Here is a 15,985-nt window from a genome sequence, read left to right as displayed (position 1 = left end):
GTTTAACTAGAATCCTGTTAAGTCGCAAATTTAGTTATATCCCGCTTTTAGGTCGTACGACTGCAGTTCTGTGCAGACAAATTGTTTACACACACACACTTCAATAGGAACTGCCAAGTGTCAACACTGACTGAACAAGAATGGTAGAAAAAAATTTATTTCAGCCGAACTTTCTTTTTTTCTGCAAACACTTGAGGTTAAATAATGTAATACACTAGATTTGAATAAAAATTGGCTTTTTAAAAAAATAAAAATTACAAGAATTATTGTTAAGGAGACATGAGTAGCCTATTTGGTAGTGTCCTGAATAAAACCGAAAAGCTTTAGCTATGTTGATGTAAAATACATTAAAAAATTAACTAAGAACTCTAAATGTCCATCTTCGATAAAATTATTGATGTGCATAATAATCACAACCTACTTTCAAATTTCAACTTAAGTGACTTTTTGATACGACACTATGTTCCAATAAGGTAATATTCAAATGTAATTTTTTTAATTCTTTTTACCGAAAGTAATCAAAACCCACCTCAGACGGTCTAGACTCCTCTCTCCCCTCGTGATTTATAATTAAACTTTTGACATTGCAAAAAAAATTTTTCAAGTACATACAATGTTAGAATAGGCAATGATTACATAAAAAATATTGAAGATAAAACAAAACTATATACAACCTTATTTCCGAAGTGATACATTTAAATAATGACATGATTTTTAAATGATACAATCAAAACAAAGTTTTAAATATTTTTATTGACAAAATCCATCTTCACATTTACATCTGCTACTTGTAACAGAAAAATGCATGATACATTAAGCTAATACTATGACATTGCCAATGGCTCTGTATTTGCAACAAAGCACATTTAAAATCAGATTTTTATTTTACAGCTTTGTTCTTGTTAAAATGTTTTCTTGTTAAATGCAATTAAATAAACTATGTAAAATATTAAAAACAACTAGCCAGCCACACTAAAATGCAAAGCATGATAAACTACACTGACAGTCACACACTAAAATGATCAAAGAGCTTAATGCAATATTAACATAATAAAAACCATGTTGATGATGATTTCATATTCTGATGACATGCAGGCCTTTTTGCAAACATTTGCAGCACACAATATAAATGACAATGTTGACAAAATAAAAACTTGTACTATTATATTTAAAAATGACTTGTGAGAAAACTGCTCTTCAGATGAATAGAAAAGTTAAATCATGAGTTGTGATAATTGTTTAAACATGAAGAAATTCTAGCAGCTGTGCATCAGAATAGAAGATGGCTTCTCACAAATCTAAAACAAATCAAGCAATGTAAATGCACTTTTTGAACTATTAAAATTTTGATACAAACAAACTTTTTGACAAAGGAACATTTTAAAATGTTTAGCTGTTACAGACTAAGCTTCTTAAAAAACATTTGAACTTAGTATTATATTAGTACAAATACCGAGCACACCAAAACCATGCCGTCCCTGGAAGTCATGATATTCAAAAATTCAATAAAAAAAATGGCTAATTTACCAGGTTTAAAGGTAATAACCTTTTTTTTCTATATTAATTATGTTTGAAATAATTGAATTATAATATATATCAATTTTTCACATTTTTAGAGAAAAATACCTTTTATAATTAAAAACATATAAATTCAATTTATTGTATTGAAAATGAGAACATAAATTTTAAAATGAAATTTGTAAAGTAAAAAATTAGAGTGAAAAATTTAAGCTTTTCTTATGTGGTAGAACATACTTTCCATAGCAAGAATTGAAAATAAATTAATGACTATATATATATATATATATATATATATATATATATATAAATGATTGGTTGGAACTTTTTCCTTGCATAGATACTCAAAATTTGGTTTAAAAAACTATAATGCAATTTCAGGATCATAAGAACGCTTGCAGTTGTCTCATTTAATCCCTAAAACTTAATTCTCAAAATATTTTAACAGGCTGTAATGCCTAAACCATTTGTGATTCACCATAAATACTTTTTAAGTGTTCTTAAATACATAAACAAAAGTAACCCCTACTAAGTGTAATTAAAATCCAAGACTATGGGAGTTGGATCACATTTTTTTGATAGACTTGAGCATTTGTTCTAACATAAATTTAAGAAAAAAATATTATTTAAATAATGAATAAAGTAAACAGATATACGATAGCATATGGCAAAAAAAAAAAAAAAAAAATCCCAACATTAAAAATGATTGAAATATTTGCAGAATGCAAAAAAAAACCTCCAAGAATTGTCTGCGATAGACGTGCTTGACGTCGTTGGCATGTTTCACAAACATACGTTTTTTGCAGATATCATGGAAGATTTGAGGGGGAAAACAGAAAGAACATGAAAAGGGGACCAAAAATCGGGATCTTTTCAGATTTTTAAGAAAAATAGAAGTGTTATGAGTGTTATAAGGCCTGAAAAAGGCAAAAAGAGGAAGGGTTTTAAATGCCAACAGGCAAAAGCAAGAAAAATCTCATCCCTGATAACTTTAATCCATATTTTTTATTTTATGAAAATAGCAAACAATTACAATGCATACATTTCAGTTCATAAATACACTAGGGCTGAGCACAATGTATTTATAAAAAAAAGATCAGCTTGAAGGGCCCTTAAAAAGGAAAATTAAAGAGTTCTTAAGGAACGCACCCAGATAAAAATGGGAACTGAGCAGGATTCGTTGATTTAAATCACGATTACAATCATGATTTAAAGTGATTTTTTAAACAAAATCCTTAATTAAAATCAGTAGATTTTATTTTGCATTTTTAGAATGTATTGTACATGCGCAGATTTCTCAACGGCCTGCAGATAATTTTATACTTAAAACAAAAAGGAAAAAAAGAAATTAATTCTGAAATTGTGAATCCAAATTATGTTTTTCCCAATCACGAGTTGCGACAGGACCCTACTCATTGGAGTTGTTTCCAGAAACAGCTCGTCCCTTAAGCCTGCCCCTCCTCTTGGGTGGTTACGTCTGTATGCACACTGACATATGTGTAAAGGCACTTCACTGACCAGGAGAAGCGGATTCCGGGGGACAGTGCTCAAGACTGAAGGATCCACGCCTGCAGAGGACGGTGGGGTTGAAAAAGGAACCAGATGCCAAGGACGGTCAAGTGAAAACAATTAGCAATCGTGATTGCACAAAAACAAGTACAACTTGGCAAAGATCGTTTGGAGATTGTTTTTCGACCGGAAAAGCAATGGATGCTTCAGCATTTCAGCTAGAAACATGGTCGCCCAATTTGTTCTTTTTTCAGAAATTTACATCTATTTCCATCTAGCAAATGACCAAATATGGCGACTTAATGAAAAAATTTAAGCTAATAAGTAGATTTCTGTATTTGCAGCATAAAAGTAGTTATAAATAGTTAATAATCCTTTAAAAACTACAATTAAGAAAAATTGAGTTTTTAGTACATAAGCATCTAAAACCATTAGAATTAAAAAATGTTTAAGATAAAATTTTGTATTTTTCCAGAAAATAATTACAAATTATCCACCAAAAAAAGGAGGCACATTTTGTGTTGTTTCAATAGTTTGCATTGCAATTAACATCCACTATCGTTTTCAGAAACCTCTACACTTAAGTGTACTTCCATCTTCGGAATGACCAAATAACCGGCTGCGCCAAAAATTAAGAAATAATTTTTTGAATTTGTAACATGAAAACAATTTTAAAATAATAAATTTTCATGAAACTACAATTCAGATGAAAAGTTTTTAGCACATTTGTGTCCAAGGCAATGAAGATAAGATTTAGAATAAAATTTTTCATTTCTCAAGAATATTTCATTTTTAAATTTGTGGAGAAAAAAAAATGCAGCACATTTTCCGTTACTTGCATTAGTTTTCAGTTAAAAGAAAACATCCAATTATGCTTTGTTTTTGGAAACTGAGGCTTTTAAGCATCATGTCTACTTCCATCTTGTGAATTACCAAAGATGGTGACTATGTTTCACACATTGCTGAAAAGGGTTTCCATCAAAAAAACAATTTCTCCGATCAACGCTCCCCTATTCAGGTTTGTGCTTCCTAAGCAGTAAATTGTCTTCGCCATTGTTGAGTTTGTACATAATTCCTGCTCACCTGAAGAACTTTTTTTTCTTGGGAACTATTGAGTGGGCAAAAATTGCTATTGCAGAGGTTTTTTTCTTGTGTCACCACGTTTTTATTGCCAGCGCCATTTTGCCTAAAAATTTCAATTTTTTTTTTTTCAGGAAACATCCACAAAAATGAAGATTAGATTTCATGGTACAAAATTTCCTGGCAAAAAAAAATTGAAAAAACGTTTTTGGGGCAAAATTGGAAAATTACCCGACTTTTCCCTGACATTTTTTCACTAAATCATTTTCCCCGACAATTCCACATTTTCCAGGGGGAGCGTACGAACCCTGCTATAAGAATCCTATGAGAAACAAAATTTGGTTTCCATTGCTTCTATGATTCATCAAATGGTAGTAACAGGTTAAAACTATAATGCATAACTAAGTTACCTAGTTTTGGCATGTTGTTTAATCATCCTTATCGCTTGCACCGGATCCTTGGTCTGATGAATTTTTTTCTTTGCTGTCCTAAAATAAGAACAATTTATTAAAATCTAAAATGTCTCTTAAAAAACAAATATAATAGTACATACTTAGTACAAGTTTTGAAAACATCAAATTTCATGCACATCAGAACATGTTATTTCGATAGGACTAAAAGAATGCGTTGAAGCAGACCTCAACTACATTCAATGAAAAAAAGTCAAAATTTTTTAAGATTAACTTAATTTGAAAGGCAAAGGGACTGGGGACATGGTTGGCAAGGTTTTGGACAATACGGTAAATACTGTGGTTTTTACCCTCCTGTCCAAAACTACATTTCTGAAGAAACTGGATTTTGTTCTAAAATATCAAAAGCAGAACAAAATGTGTCAAAGCTATGTTTTATATTGAATACTTATTCAATGTGAACATTCAATTATAAAAATATGAAACTTATTTATACAGCTGATTAATTACATAGAAGTTCTTCATTAACAATTTCAATTTGTACACATGATTTTTTCCCCCATAATGATAACCAAATTTTTTGACACTTTTGGAAGGTAAAAACCACCTGTCATGTCCTAAACCAGTTTCAAACTGTCTAAAACCCAACCCTGCCAGGAGACCTTTGCTCACAGCGACCATGTCACTTACAGTTAAAAATGGTCTTTTAGAAAACTATTGCAACAAGCCACTGAAGAATTTTCTCGGTTCTCTGCCTTTTTCTACATTTAAAAAAATATTTCTATATTTTTTAAAAAAATTTCTTTTTTCATTTCTAGGTTTATATTTGAGAAATTTCAAAGAGACTTACGCCTTTCTTTGGTCTTCCACGTCCACGCTTTCCAGAAGAAGCAGATGAACTACTGCTTGCCTAAAATAAAAATTATGTAAGATACCGTAGTTCAATACTGAAGAAGATTTGTTATATTATATTATAAAATAAGGTACCTTTTTTGCTTTTTTGGCTGTACCCTTAGGTCTTCCTCGCCCCCTTTTAGCCTTAGGTTCATCACTGTCCTGAAAATAGTAATCAAGTAAAATTTATTTTAAACAATTTGTAAGGATACACAACAAAGAAACACCTATTAATCAAGAGCAATTGTTACTGAGCTACTTTTGTCAATTATTTAATTAGAAATTTTGAAGATTTATAGGGTGATTTTTAATTTTTTTTTACATTAAATAGGAAATGTTTACCAACTTTTGAAGTTGAGCATCAGTAAAACTTTTAAGCACACAACTAAAGGTCAAGATTCAAGGTCGCCACTCGCCATGTAGCGAAATGGTTTGAAAAAGTGGCAACCCAAAAAGCTTCCTCAATCACAAGTGCCCCCCCCCCCCAATTTCCAAGAAAAACAATTTCTGGGGGGGAACTGAAATTATGCACCAATTCAACAGGAGAGAAGACAGAATCGAGGATAAACACTGAGGGGGAGACAATGCTGGAGGTGAATTTCATTATTTCTGCCTTAGCCCTGGCTATAGGGTGGTAACTTACTGGAAATACCGAGGGGAAGGATTGATAGGGAAGACCTTGATTTAATTGGAAAAGCAGTACTTCAGCATTTCTACTACGCGTAAAGTCCCCCCCCCCTATATAGTCCCCATATTTGGCCATTCACAAGATGGAAGTAGACAAGATGCTAAAGAACCTAAGCTTCCAAAGACAATCCAAATTTATTAAATCAATCACTGTCATCCAAGTTGAATAATGGTAAATTATCGTGAAGGAACATATGGACTTCTGTGCATTGTCAGATAGTAACCTATTTTGTCTGTAATTGTATATGTAAGAAAATGCAAGATTCTTTGATTTCATAATGTGTTACTTTTATAAACTCAAATTACCCGGCAGCAGAATGTCTTACAGAAGTCTGTGACGCAGATTAAAACCACAAATGTAGTCTGCAAGAGGAATCGATATTAGATTAATTGTAAAATCTTAATTTGAAAAATGCTTAAAAACAAATTTTAAGATGAAATCTACTAGAATATGTTACCAGTGGATTATTAAATATCCCCCACCCCCTGAAATGAAGGTTTTTTTTTTTTTTTTTTTTTCAAGTTTTTCTTGTCTCAAGTAAGAAATAGTCTGCAGACTTTCTCAAAAATCGGCGACATACGTTGCAGCATCACTATTTCTGCTACCGGGTCACGTATCAGGAAAAAATATCAATTCATGCAGAATTCCAGATCAATGTAAACCAAATTTGTCACCTGCTACAATAATTTGCTTTTTGGAATGATGTATCTTATTTCATACGTATTTTGTATAGTTCTGCTAAATTTAGTATTTTAAATGCATTTAAATTTAACATAAGACAAATTAGATAAATATTTCCATTTTAAACTGTCATCCTACAAATATTACAACAGGGTGGCGACAGGAACAGGAAAAAAAAGTTCCCTGACTTTTCCCTGATTTCGTTCACCAAATTTCCCTGATTTACGATACCAATGATAATGGTTTCCTTTCTTTGCCCTACTGAAAGGCATTGTATATTAAATAAAATGCAGCGTTTAAAACGGTTTAAGCTGTTAATTAAAATAATTTTTTGAAAAGATGCTCCTTTTTTTGGTAAAAACAGTTATTAAATTATCGACCAAGAAATATTATAGGAAATCTAAAACAAATACTTCACTTCCAGGAACCAGTTAACATAAGAATTCTAAGAGAACTTATTAAAACCACTCTTAAAGACATATCTAATCATGATAAAACTAAAAAATTTAAATGGAAATAATCTTGAACTGAACTTTCAAGTAGTATAATTGTTACTGCAAGAGTAGCAAGTGATAGTTAATGTATAGAAGTAATGTAGTTTTACTAACGTAAAAAATACTGCACCGTGTGCAGGTAAACGGCAGTATGTGCAGAAATTAGTTTTCAAGATATTTGATAATCTGAAGTAACAGGGAATAATAACATGGCAAAACAAAAACAAAAAAAAGTCAAAATTAATTTTAGCAATTAAATTAAAAATGCCAAGTGATAACTTTAAAGATTTTTTCAACATTAATTTAAAAAATAAAAATCCTTTCTTGAAATCGTGATATATTAGTATGCTAATTACTTCAAGACAATAATAAGTAAAAGCAAGGGAGCAAAGTCATTAATGACGGCTTTCTCTTTGGGTGTTGGGTTGTTTATTTTACATAGCATGGAATGCGTGAAGGAAAATTCAAGCTAAGTAAAATAAACAACTTTACAGACACAGAATCAATCTTAAAAAGCTCATCCTAAGATTGAATACTTTGACCTTGAGGAAAAAAGATGCACAAATATTCAGCAATGTATAATCGTACCTCATTAATTTTACTTTCTTAAAACAAATAATTGGCGAAAAATTCGTAGGAAACCAAAGTATTTCATTTTGCAAGGAAAAAAAAATTTTTTTTTTCTTCATTTGATCAACTTTCCCTGATTTTTTGTTATTTTTTCGAAATTCCCTGATATTTCCCTGATTTTTCCCTGAGTGATAAAGTTCCCTGACTTTTCCCTGATCTCCCTGATCTGTCGCCACCCTGTACAAACATTTTCTTAATCCACTAATGATACAATTGCTCTAAATTGAAAAATACATTATCATAACTAGATCTAAACCAGCGGTTCTAAAACGAATTACCTTGCTTTCACTTCTCGGCTCTGCAGCCTTCTTAGGGCGTCCCCGCCCTTTTTTAGCAGTATCACCACCAGCTTCTGAATCAGACATTTCTACAAAATTAATTAACTTTGATTAATTAACAATATTCAATACAGTTTGAAACAAAATAATGATTTTTATTAAATGTTCTCCCTTAAATTTGTACCAGATTTAAATTTTAAAAATCTGATTTATACCAAATACTTGAAGTACTTATATTCAACCTTAAACTAATAAAATGATAGTTTTTTTATTGGGCTAACTCCACACTACGGTTTTTTAGGATTGTATGGTAAAAACAACGTTGGTTTGAACCATTGCGTAAAACCATGGTTTAAACCAATTTTTTTTTTTTTTAAACCTTTCTTTTTCACTCAAAAATTTCTTTTGAAAAATTTCATTGTTTCCGCCTAAATGTTTTCATAAATTTTATATATTGTTGCAAAAAGTAAAATCTAATTAATGCAAAGTAACTAGCGAAGTTTTATAGATAAATTACAGATTTAATAAATTTAGGAACTTATATTTTTTAAGATAATGCAAAATTGCTAAACAGTTTTTATTTTGCTTTTTCTTTTTAAAAATTTTTGTGGCTTTCCTATTAGGTATTTTGATCCCAATATCCTCGCCTCAGAGCTACAGTAGGAAATCTTAGCATTATTTCTGGGATTAGAAGTCGTACTGTTGCTGTAAGGAAACGATATAGGGGCATTCCACGGTATTTTGACATTTATGTAGAGTCCGTAACGTGACCTTTTTTGCCATAACTTTTTAATTTATTGTTTGATTAGCATATTATTTTATTTTGATCTTTTCCTACCAACATACCAGCTCAAATTAAAATAATTTGCAAATCAAACGGTAAATTAAAAAGTTATGGCAAAAAAAGGTCATGTTACGGACTCTACATAATGTCAAAAATACCGTGGAATGCCCCTATAATAAAAGCATAATTTTTATGATTCTTCCTTATTAAAATATGTTAATAAGAGCATTTTTATTTATGTTTGTACTGAGGTTTTCAATTAAAATGATGCTTACAAAGATTCCACCACCGACAAGAAAAAAAAGATTAAAAAGCACAAAAAAATACGAGCATATGCAAGCAAACTCTTGCTTTTTCCATTCACTAGCCTATATCTTCCATTTAAAAGGGGGGTCTTGTAATGCCACAATACAAATTTTGCACTCTTTAGTTCACAAATAATTTTCTGTTAACACCTAAAACAAATTTGCTTTTCCCAGATGTTTTAGGAAAGTGAAGGTCTTTGATTGCAAACGATGCATGTGGGCAATTCCACCGTTACGGACGTAACAATCAGACTTTAAATACACATAATTTTAATTTGGTTTCATTAAAAGCTACAAAAAAAATTTTCTGTTGTACAGTTTGGTGTTATTTATGCCAGCAAAAATTTGGGTGTAGATTGCTTTATTACAAAAAGTAACAAAAAATTAAAACTACCTGTTACGGACGTAACTCAGAAAACAGCAAAATGTATACTTTGTCATACAATTGCCAATATTCCTGTGAATTATTCATAGATTTCTATAATTTTCTTTTATGTACTTGTTCTAGAGATTTCAAGCTTTCTAAAACCATCAAATTTTCATGGAAATTGTTTGTAAAATTTATGATAAAAATTATTATATTTGTTACGGACGTAACAAAAAAGTGTTACGGGCGTAACGTGTCTGATATGCGGATTGCACAAAGCAAGTAAAAGCTTAGATATACTAATAACTTTTGTTAGGAGAGTGCAATGGTATAGATTAACACATTATTTTGACTTTAAGTTATACCTCAATAGTTTTTAAAGATTTGGGGAGGTAGGAGGCAGGGCTCTGCGGTATACCACCATATAAATAAATATGTAAAAAAGAAAATGTTGCATCATAAGAAGTAAAATTATCCAAGGGGAAATTAAGCAAAACAAAAGTGGAATTATTCAGTAACAAATATTTTTTTCAAATTTTTAACATGAACATGGAGGGGGGGGGGGGGTTCTACAAGGGAGTACTTTTTCAGTTTGAGAATTTTCAATGATTTCCTCTATTTCTCAACAAACATATTAACTGCCAAATTTCTTTTAAAGTTTAACAGCTGCCTTTGATTTCAATCGCTTTTTAATAGAATTGGAACGTTTTTGCCAAAGTTGGAAAAAAAGGTCGAAACTGACATCGGAAAAATGCATTTGGCCCAACATTTGCCTAAGTAATCTAAATCTTGCTTCAAAACTAAATGCTTTATCTGAGGATCAGATGTAGCTATTTTAATATTTAGTACTTTTAACTCGAATTTAATTATGCTTTTTAAGTTTTAAAACTATAAAATATTCAATATATCAATGAAACAGTAATCTAAATATTAGAGACGTACCGAGTACTCGGTAACTACTCGGTACTCGGCATACTCGGCCAATTTGCCGAGTACTCGGTACTCGGCCAAATTTTGATCAGATACTCGGCCAATACCGAGTAGTTGCAAAAAATTGAATATTGTCCAAGACAGATATTAAAATTTATAAAAAAGCGCAAGCATATTTAATATTCTGCAATCATTTTACAAGTCAATTTTAAATTTTAAGAATAATGAAGTTTTTAATGCTTTAATGGAATAAATCTTTATTTTAATGTCCCCAAAGTTAATAAAACTTATTTATTAAAAATTGTGCAAAAAAGGTAAGTATAGAAAATATGAAATTTTTACATAAAAAATAGATTTTTGCTACAAACAAAAATTAGTTATAAGAAATATAAAAATTCCTTTGCTTAAAAAAAGGGAAATAAAACAATGTTAAAAGCATAGTGCAAGAACATTGCAGACACGTGTTTTGGCGTTACAGGAAATTCCTTTTTCAATGCACAAAATGTGAGCTTGTAGATTTAAAGGCATCCGACAAAAGTTGGACTTTTTTGTCGAATGTCTTAACATTCTTTAGCTCACATTTTATGCACTGATAAAGACGTTCCTTCTAACACAGAAACACATGTGTGCAGTGTTCCTCCACATTTGCTTTATTTGCTTTTAAAAATTATTTATGTTTGGCACACTAGAACTAAAATAGATTGGTATAGTTTGTCTTAATTCCAACTTGATCAATCATACCTTTTATTTATTTATTTTTAATTTTAAAAATAATTTTTTTTGTAAAATTTTTGACGTAAACAAAATTTTTTAAATAATACGAAATTAAATTTCAGCAGGAATTTAGTTTTAAAAACTTTTATATGGACAAAGAGGTCTATACTACTATTCCAATAAGTTCAAAATTGATCACGTGTGTGTCAGTGGTGCTGCTTAAAACATAATTGGTACTTGTTAACTCGGCCGAGTAGTGAAATGCCGAGTACTCGGTAACTCGGTACTCGGCCGAGTAGTGAAAGGCCGAGTACTCGGTACTCGGCCAAAGTGCTACTCGGTACGTCTCTACTAAATATTAATTTTATGTAAAGAGTAAATACCAGTAAAGTAACTCAGTAACTTTGGTTTAAACTATTAAACAACAGGATAAATTCTTATCTCTAAGTTAGTCTTTAAAAAATAAGAAGTAATATAAATTTGGCTATGCTTTCAGAATGATAGAAGTTTGAAGAGAAAAACTATAATTAATATTTGTAATATGAATTTGAAAAAAAAAAAACTTCGTTAATGAAAATTATGTACAAAATGCTTTGGATTTCATCATGTTAAATGATCGAGTAATTTTCACAAAAATCTACTTGGAGAACACTATTCTTTTGTGTCATAGTGCATTGATGAAACAAAGTTTGAGAAATTAAGGAACCGTCTAGAATATTTTTATGCAAGTTATTAAGCATTAATTGCTAATCTAGAATTATTAACACCGATTAAATTTATTGCATGATTTGGAGGACAAAAAATTTTACCTTGAGAGGTACACATGTTGTTGCCTCAGAGCAACAGTAGGATATCTTAGTGTTATTCCTATTATTATAAGTATTAATGTTGCTCTTAGGCAACGATGTGTATTTCAATAATTTAAAAAAATGAAATTAAATATAAACTAATATTTATAAAAATTTGAAAATCAGAGAATCAGAAGTTTTTTTATATCATATATTACATGTCAAACATTATATTTTCAGTGCCCATCCTGTACTTTTTTCTTTTTAATTGGAAATACACATGTGTTACGGACGTAACGTACTGCTTTTTGTTACGTCCGTAACAAAAAATGTTACATCTGTAACGCCATTTTTTTAAAAACTAAAGAAATTCTAATGTCTTAAACTATGGTAAACAATGACTCTGATGAATTGCTAAAAGGACAAAAAAGGATTTCTTTTAATTTTGATTTTTTAGGAAGTAATGACAACTTTTGCTAAATTTTTGTTACGGACGTAACATTGAACTTCCTTTTTTTTAAATTTAAATTGCCTAATTTATTTTGTAAAAAAATTAAAATAAATGCATGTTATTATTGTATTAGGTTAATAGTTTAAACTGTACTGCAATTAATTTTGTTTATTTTTATTTTGCTATTAGAAATAAGGGTTTGAAAATGTGGTATTTTTTTCTGATTGTTTTAAAGAACTGACTATCATACTTCCAACTAGGAAAAAAATTTATTATTTAATTTTTCTTAAAAAAGCAATGCAATATTCTGAAAATACACATTTCAAGCTTTAAAATGATGTATAATATAGCAACATAACTGCAATATGAAATTTTGACCTACTGGTTTCACTTTTCATGGAATTGCCCATGTGCTGGTTAGAAACATTGCTAAAAATTAACTCTTCACACCTTCATTGTTAAGATTAACATTTGTGTGAAGAATTAAGAAATAAAAACAGCAACAATCATAGACTGGTTTCTGTAAATTGGTGCTTGGATTTGCAGTCTGTGCTGTAATGCATCAGCATAGAGAAAAGTTAATGATGTGGGATGTACAGTTTTTTTTTTTTTTTTGCAATGCAATGCTTAGCCCTATATCAAGGACAAGTTAGCAACAGGCACATGTTTCAGGATTTTAAGGAACCCGTTTTTGAACATTAAGTGAGGTTTCGGATAAAAAGTAGACTGAGAAAAAAATCTGAAGAAAGATTTTAAAACTATATTTTCCAATCAATAAGTGAGGAAAGACCAATTGCTGTCAATAATACTCAAAAAAATTTTTTGTTGAGATTCATATAAATTTGTGAAACTAAAACACAAACTTTTAATTTTAATGTATACATGCCAAAACTTTTATTAATTTGGGGTTAAATCAGAGGTAGAAAAAAAATGTTTAACACACAAATAAAATCAATATATTCTGTTTTCTATGACACAAAAATTTAATGCAAACTAACATAAAACAGCAAAAAAAAAAGGGGGGGGGGGTAAAAGAGATATTAAACTAAGATGAGTATCACAAATATGGAACATGACTGGTCTTCAATGAAAAAGGTCACAAACCTTATAAACCGTAATTCAGCAAATAAAATCTTTTTCATTATCTAGCATCCATGGGCGCCCATATGCAAAATTTTAAGGGGGGGGGGCCTCAGACATTTTGCCATGGTTTAGCAGGATATTTTCCCCATGGAAACTGATTTCAGTACAGTTTAGAGTTATTAAACTTTAGCATTTTTAATAACTTTTTTGCATAGAAAAAAGTACTAAAAGCAAGGAAGTTCTAATTTCTAAGGGGGGCTTGAGTCCCTACTTGCCCCCCTATATACGGGCGCCCTTGCTAGCACCATCTTTGGCAACAAAGTTTTATGCACTTTCAAAACAAAAAGATCACAAAAACGAAATGTTTACTGTTATAAACGAGTTAATAACTTTTAACGAAAAATATCTCCATTAAGATATCAAATGTACCAAGAAAAGAAATAATGAGATCTAAAGACTAAATGACAGATCAAGTACTTAAATAGAAAATTGATACTTCTAAGAAGAAATAATGAATTAAAATTTGTTCAGAAAATTCAAGAGCAAGTTAAATATAAAGTTGACACGTTTTAAAGAGTAAAATCGGCAAAAGAACAGTGATTAAAAATTATCATTAAAAAAAATAATAAAAAAGAATTTATCAACTTTTAAAATATTTTACTCGGACAAATAATAGTCATATTCAACTCGGAATACCACAAAATAACGAAAATAAAATCCAAAAGCTATATTAAATTACATTCTTAGCAGTGACATTCATTTAAACACGGTACAAGATGAACCAAAAATTCCATTATAACAATAAGCTTTAAAGTGATTAAAATCAATTCACTAACGCAAAATGCGTCAAAAAATACCCAAAAAAATTACAAAAAAAATAGAAATTTTCTAAAATTTAAACAAAATTTACCTGAAGACTGTTCTTCTAAAAGAAAATGGCAAAAGGATGATGGATTCTCTAAACAGAGACCGACTAAAAGGTGCACTACGTCCCGCGCTTTCGCAGTTTGCGGCAGATGGTGTAGAAAGCGACCAACCGGCGAACGATGGCGCTGGGGCATACAAATTTGAATTTGGCAGCTTTAGTTGCCAGATAACTGCAACAATAATAAAAATATTTTATTTATTTATTTTTTTTTTTCCGTAGTTTCTGCCGTTTTGTCTACCGTGGAAAATTCAGTACCTTCTGAAAAGTGTGAGACATTTGAGGTAACATGTTCGTGATTCTATACTAATAGAGAAATGTTGGAATCTGATGTTTTTTCGTGCTTTATTTTCAGCGGCAACCAAAGTACAATAGATGATAAAAATTAAAAATTAGTAGAAAATGCGCTTTTACCTTCCCATGGTAAAAGATGTTACTCACCGTCAGCACCAAGGATGGAATCATCTTCTACTTTTGGAGGGAGCAACGCAGTTTCAAGCAATCTTCTTTTGCTTTTAGCAGGGCTGCGTTTGCTAGGCACTTGAATCTTGAAGGTATAACATCCCCAGCTTCTTCTCTCTCTGCGATTTACGAAAAAGGAAAAGTTCAACTTTTCATCAAGCCAATCAGGGACCGTTCTTTCAACAATTTCCAGGGGGGGGGGGAGAGGCCACATGACAAAAAAACTATAATTTCAACTCGACGCGGATCCAAGGAGGATAGAAGGAATCTATCCTCCTTGAGAGGGAGGCATGACCCCATCCCCTAAACGACCAAATATAGCAAAAAAAAAATGGATATTTTTAGCCTTACGTTTCGAGAAAAAGTCACCTCGTCCCCCCCCCCCCCTCCCTTCTACTCGAAAATTGTTATTTTATTGTGAAATTGTCGATACTATACGTAAAAATGTAGCGTGTATTAACACAAGCATTGTTGCGGCTCATGAACTCTTCTATTTAAAAAGGTCTTCAAAAAAATTTAACTTAGAAACGTAGTAAAATAATGATGAACGGTTCATCGCATATTTATCGTTTACCTTCATGCACTTGCACCCCGATTTCACGAATTTTTCTTTTTCACCGACTAAAATGAGGGCAAAAAACCCCTATTTACAGAAAAATAAACCCCGAATTAACGAATTATTTTACTAGCCAAAAGAAAAATGAAATTTCTCTCCACAAAGTCGAAAGAGAACTATTTCGAGTCAAGTATCAAAAAAATTGTCAAAGTATATTACTCGGTACAATAAAATTTAAAATTAACCAGTTTGTAATCAGAATCCTGAATAAAAAAGTACCTTTTAATTATGGATATTATTGTGCAGTTGCTTATTCTTTTAGATGAAGAAATTGCGATTTTTAAAAATTTTTACATCCTACTGTTGCTCTGAGGCGAAGGTATGAAGTCCAGCGAAACCAAAATACCCGTTGACGAAATTGTTGATGGCCGCGTATGT

General features: G+C 30.8%; 1 protein-coding gene across 1 annotated transcript; it reads right to left on the bottom strand.

Moving 5' to 3' along the window:
- Positions 1 to 733: 733 nt before the first annotated feature.
- On the bottom strand, positions 734 to 14,655 carry LOC129229854 (high mobility group protein HMG-I/HMG-Y-like). Its single transcript, XM_054864229.1, has 6 exons — positions 14,515 to 14,655; positions 8,183 to 8,271; positions 5,505 to 5,573; positions 5,368 to 5,427; positions 4,518 to 4,595; positions 734 to 1,298 (listed from the first exon to the last, which is right to left on the bottom strand). The coding sequence occupies exons 2-5, from the start codon at positions 8,267 to 8,269 to the stop codon at positions 4,536 to 4,538; spliced, it is 276 nt and encodes a 91-aa protein (XP_054720204.1). The 5' UTR covers positions 8,270 to 8,271; positions 14,515 to 14,655; the 3' UTR covers positions 734 to 1,298; positions 4,518 to 4,535.
- Between the last annotated feature and the right edge of the window lie 1,330 nt (positions 14,656 to 15,985).

Source organism: Uloborus diversus, chromosome 9, assembly GCF_026930045.1.
Source record: "Uloborus diversus isolate 005 chromosome 9, Udiv.v.3.1, whole genome shotgun sequence".
NCBI classification, from domain to species: domain Eukaryota; kingdom Metazoa; phylum Arthropoda; class Arachnida; order Araneae; family Uloboridae; genus Uloborus; species Uloborus diversus.
Note: the sequence above shows the minus strand (reverse complement) of the source record. Positions and strands in the feature narration are given on the sequence as shown.